Below are 5,845 nucleotides of genomic sequence, written 5' to 3'. Positions count from 1 at the left end.
TCAACCATTCACGACATAAGAAGCTGATTTGAAGCTGCAAAGGGGAAAAGCAAGAAAAAGCAAAGGACTTCCATTGGTTGCAGGGCAGTGCTGGAAGAGAGGAGTGGTGAATAAGGAAACAGGCTTTATTATCTTATTCGTTAAACCTGTCTCTATGATTTTGTGGTTTCGTTCGTTTTATGTATTGGGTTTGGAACAGGACTAAGGCAGTAATTGGAATGGTCGTAAACCAAGTTCTTCAGCTGTAACATTGTGAATAGAAAAACATGAGCTCCTATTTTGTGAACCCTCTCTTTTCCAAGTACAAAGGCGGCGAAACGTTGGAACCAACGTACTATGACTGCAGGTTCCCTCAAAGCGTCACCCGGAGCCACGCGCTGGTGTACGGTGCGGGAGCGGCGGCGCCAGGCTTTCAGCACCCGCCCCATCACGTCCAAGACTTCTTCCACAATGGGACGCCGGGGATCTCCACACCAGGCTTCCAGCAGAATCCATGCGTCTTGGCTTGCCATGGAGATGCTACAAAATTTTATGGATACGAAGCCCTTCCGAGACAAACGCTTTATGGCACCCAACAAGAGTCGAGCGTGGCGCAATACCCAGACTGTAAATCGTCAAATGGCACTAACCTCGGAGAAGGACAAGGCCACCTAAATCAAAACCCGTCTCCTAGTCTCATGTTTCCATGGATGAGACCGCACGGTTAGTAGGCTACGTTTTAATATGCTCTTGTCTGGTTATGTTATTGTACTTTCATGGCATGTAGCCTACATCTGCTAACGTATGATTACGTTTTCGGATCATCACTTATCACTCAGTAGAACTTCATCCGTTAACCGTGGCGCAATGATTCAAAAATGCCAGTTCATCTGATCCAGTGCTGTGCCATTCACCACGGCTCAGTTGATCGCTAGTAGTAGATTAGAAAATGAGCAGAGATGAATAACAACAGTAAAAACGAATTCGGTGAAAGTTCAGCAGAAGCACTTGGCATGGCGTTTATCTTCACATGAATCCCTACAGCTATCCAACGGTAGAGGCTTGGCTATAGTCTTGGAATGTACTGTAAACATAAGGTCACCACTATACAGTGGTATGGTTGAATGTGGATGTCACCAACCTCTAGCAGATTTCAAACAAGAATAGTTCTCCGAACTACCTTTGGCACACACACATACACCAATCAATCTTTTTAAAATATATAATAGCAGTGTAAACTAATAGCATACAGGTCTTGCAACGATTCCTGCTTAATTGTAAGTGCTATTTCCATTCTATAGCCCCCGGAAGACGCAGTGGCCGACAGACCTACAGTCGATACCAAACACTTGAGTTGGAGAAGGAATTTCTCTTCAACCCTTACCTCACCCGTAAGCGTCGGATCGAGGTGTCTCACGCTTTAGGGTTGACGGAGCGGCAGGTTAAGATTTGGTTCCAAAACCGACGGATGAAATGGAAAAAGGAGAACAACAAAGACAAATTTCCGGGCCAAAGAGGAGAGATGGAGGCGGAAGGAGAGGCAGAGGGCGAGGGTGAGTGCGAAGATGAAGGCAACGATGACGGTGAAGGAGAAGAAGGAGACAAAAAGGAAACTGGAGAGGAAGAGGACACAAAAGAGTGATTTGAATTTCTCTTTTTTATGATTACATGGCTTAAAGTTGAAGATGGTAGAGAGAGAGAGAGGCCCGGAAAATTGAATTGAGAGAGAGCGAGATCACATTTTATGACCACCGTTTAATTGAGTTAACAAGTAAGACACATCCTTTAAAGACACATTTAAAACATAAAAACATATATTCCACAATACTGACGACGGATCAGCTTCTTTAGAAATATTGCCATTTATGCCTGCACGTAGGCTAATGTAGGCAGCTTATTATGCTTACTCAATCATATTGCACTAAATCACAAATTGGGCACATCATTGCGCACATGTTGTCACACATCATGAAACACATAGAGGCAAAAATTACAGACATTAGCCTTGTCGCAAAATAGAATTCAATTGATTCAACATTAAATAGATTTCAGTATGATTGAAATAGCCTATATAGGCTAATCTAGCCAATTGATATTTTAATGCAGTCATCTCAGTTTTCATTTTAAGCGAAATGTTATCCTTCACTTGTTTGTAACAATTGCAAATACTTTGGCAACTTTGTATTTGTAGTCAACTTCATTCTGAAGTTAACGGCAGTTACAGTTACATGTTTAGCGGAGATCTTCTGAGAATAAAGTTACACGGAAGGGCAAAAGAGCGTTTAACGATGCACTTTGGCTGCTCTACAAGTGGTCTGGATCACTTCTATATGTACGAAGGTTGTTAAGAGCCACGATACTAACGAAGGCTCCTGGAAACACCTCGGCTACTAAAGATACATCATATGAAGGTTCTAATGATGATCTTAACGCTACGAAGGCTCTGGGAAACGATGCCAAGCTCTGTTTAGCAGAAAATAGCTCTCTTTAGGAGGATAATCACTGCTTATAATATCTAGCTTAAAACGATGCAAAGGCCCACATAACACAGAGACAAAGCACTAGCAAAACACTCATATGGTCCACAGAATGTACAAGCGGAGGATGGCTAGAAATGTTTCAATGTTCAGTCAATGTTGTCATTCGAGGAAAAGGGTTAATTATTAATACACATTCTTTGTACTTTTTGTGTTTTGTTTTTCCTCCAAAATATTATTTATGTGGATTTGGATGTTTATTGGGGTGATTGGAGTTTTTTTTATTGGCCACTCTCAATTCCACATTTGGAGTCATGAGTAGTCTCTATAATGTGGGAAATTGCAATATGGATTATTGGTTAGAAGGTACATTTCATAAGGGATATTTCATATTATTGTCTCAAATATACTAGTGTGTGTATTGTAATGCATTTCTTTAAACATTGTGAGCGCTGAGCTTTTGATTGCAACTGCCCGGGCCTATTCTATCCGATAGGCCAATCAAAACAAAGAAGAAATTCTCCATATATTGAATATTTATTGATTCTTGACCTAATTTAGATAAATCAAAGATTCTAATCATATAAGAAGGCAGCAATAACTTACGCTTATGTGATTAGTAGCCTACTGCTGATTTCAATATCGGGAAATAAGCCTTTACTGCCTATATAGGACGCACTTGGAGGTAATGTTAAAATCTACCAAGAAAGCTGTATTGTCATTAACAATGTTGATCTATACATTTTTACGAAAGTGACAAGGCAGTCAAAGGACAGGCCTATAGCTATAACACATGTATTGCATTTGATTGCATGATACTTATGGTGCTACTTGTGGCGGTACAGTTCTAGGCCTATATTGATATATCTTTGAAACAAGTGTCTCTGCGTCATACTAGCTAGTCAGCCATTGGACTTTGTCACAAACATTGGTGTCCCAACAACTTAAACTGCCTAAAGTAGCCTAATGCACATTTATTTAACCAACAGCCTATGTTATAATTGATCGAGGAATTGTACTTCTTCGAATAATTCATCAACTTTTAAACATTATTACATTATTGTGATGATCCAATAGACTCGTTTTTTTATTGCACTGATTATGGCCTCTATGTATGTCTTCGTATATCTTGTTGTATTAATAAGCTTGATTTCTTATGTTTTAAGTTAAAGGAGGGGATGTTGGTTCTGAATGCACACACCCTTGACATTGACTTGTTGAAATAAATGGCAAAACCTGAATTTCTCTTCCTCATTATTGATACAATAGCCCATAATCCACCCAACACACACACACACACACACACACACACACACACACACACACACACACACACACACACTTTAATGTCAGCTGACTCCTCAATGAAAACAAAGTTAGGCAATCCTAAACCTTTAATTATGGCCGTTTTTGTGATTATATGATGTTTTCCTAACATCACTAAATTCTAAGAAAGATAACGTTTAAACATCACAATTGGGGAGAGTGGGGTAAATTGAGCCATTTTTATATTCAGCATCACGCCATCAAGGTAAATATAGTACTCTTTCAACAAAGATATCTTCATATATTTCAGGATGTTGTGCATCACTGGAAATAGTCAGAATTCATGTAAACATTACAGTTTTGTCCCCAGAAAAGTTGTTTCTTGGCACAACTAACTCTGGGTATGGGGAAAGTTGGGCTGTGGGCTAGGGTAAGTTAAGCCTCCTACACATTTCTGTACTGAATGAAATATTACTACTACATTTTTAAAACCATGTCTATCTTTATTTCCCAAAGACAATTCAGAATATTCACAATCACTTTTTTTTGTCTTTTACTAATTTTAAGCATCTATTCACACAGGCTTAACACCTAACGTGGAACCCAAACCGGCCCCGCGCGTGAGCCATCGTGCGCCATCGTGCGCCATCGTGCATAATTGTATTTTCTCCACCCACACCAAACACCATCACGACACGCAGGTTAAAATATTTAAAAAACTCTGAACCAATTACATTAATTTGGGGACAGGTCGAAAAGCATTAAACATTATTTCAATTTAGCTAGCTAGCTTGCACTTGCTAGCTAATTTGTCCTATTTAGCTAGCTTGCTGTTGCTAGCTAATTTGTCCTGGGATATAAACATTGAGTTGTTATTTTACCTGAAATGCACAAGTTCCTCTACTCCGACAATTAATCCACACATAAAACGGTCAACCAAATAATTTCTAGTCATCTCTCCTCCTTCCAGGCTTTTTCTTCTTTGAACTTATATTGCGATTGGCATGTAAACTTTTATAGTATTACCACAACGATCGACAACACAGTTTGTCTTTCAGTCACCCACATGGATATAACCAATGAGAAGATGGCACGCGGGTATCTACTTCTATAAACCAATGAGGAGATGGAAGAGGCAGAATTTGCAGCACGATCAGCGTCACAAACAGAACTGACTTCTATTTTAGCCCAAGGAGCATCTGCGAGCAGTGTGGGTACAATAATTGAATAATATAGATTTCTAAATTTATTTTGCAACGCTCGCACACACAATGCGAGCGGTGTAGTCAGGGTGTAACAAACACTTAGTACTTTTAAATAACACTTGTAACATAGGCCCAGGCCTTGTTGTTACCTCATATTCCAGCGATAATTTCCTTGCATTATGCCTGGGAAGAAAATACTTCAATTTTCTCAACTTGCCATTAGCTCAACCATTGGCTCAACTTACCCCAAGGCAACCATTTTGAAAAATTTGCCCCCACAGCTACAATGATGCAATTTCATGCTAGGTTTAGGACCTCATATTGAAGCTAATAGAGACCCTAACTAATGCATAAAACAATCTTTAAATTATCTACTTTGGTTTAGATACAACCACCATGAAAACTCCATAAATTAATTTGACTTGGTGAAAATCAGTTTTTCGGACCTAACTTGCTTACCACTTTTTCCATGGGGTTTCATCCTCCACAGACTCCATGAAATTATGACCTCCTCCTAAATATTTGGTCAAATTATTAATTTTGTGTACGGTTTCCTAGAAACAAGGGTGGCTCAATTTACTCCTTTAGGTCAAATTACCCCACTCTCCCCTATCTTAAATATACCCAAACAAAATCACGTTAGTGAAGATATTTTTTATCACAACCTTGTTTTCATTCAGCCCAATGGACGAAGGTGTGGATACGGGATACACCCGCAAGCCTGTACTGTTAGTGGGTAAGAGAAAATGTTTGTTTGAGACACAATTAATGTAAGGAGTTATTTTACCAATCAGCAGAGACTGTTTTGGTACATAGAAAGTGTTCGCTGACCTAAACTCTTGCCTAGGCCTTAATTTCCAATGCATGTAGATGCGTAAATATGGAATATCCATTTGGGTACCTCCTATCAAGGTACTA

At 39.5% G+C, this 5,845-nt stretch overlaps 1 protein-coding gene across 1 annotated transcript; it reads left to right on the top strand.

Moving 5' to 3' along the window:
- Positions 1–3,697, top strand: LOC129846567 (homeobox protein Hox-C8a-like). The gene is made up of 2 exons (XM_055914515.1): positions 1–702; positions 1,281–3,697. Exons 1-2 carry the CDS (start codon positions 267–269, stop codon positions 1,619–1,621), a joined length of 777 nt encoding a protein of 258 aa, XP_055770490.1. The 5' UTR covers positions 1–266; the 3' UTR covers positions 1,622–3,697.
- Positions 3,698–5,845: the final 2,148 nt, after the last annotated feature.

This window comes from Salvelinus fontinalis, chromosome 3 (genome assembly GCF_029448725.1).
Source record: "Salvelinus fontinalis isolate EN_2023a chromosome 3, ASM2944872v1, whole genome shotgun sequence".
NCBI classification, from domain to species: domain Eukaryota; kingdom Metazoa; phylum Chordata; class Actinopteri; order Salmoniformes; family Salmonidae; genus Salvelinus; species Salvelinus fontinalis.
Note: the sequence above shows the minus strand (reverse complement) of the source record. Positions and strands in the feature narration are given on the sequence as shown.

Excerpts from the sequence above, each read along its gene's own strand:
- LOC129846567 (XM_055914515.1), top strand. The coding sequence starts at position 267 with ATGAGCTCCTATTTTGTGAACCCTCTCTTTTCCAAGTACAAAGGCGGC. Across the intron at positions 703-1,280 it reads TCCATGGATGAGACCGCACG|CCCCCGGAAGACGCAGTGGC; the intron begins GTTAGTAGGCTA and ends TCCATTCTATAG.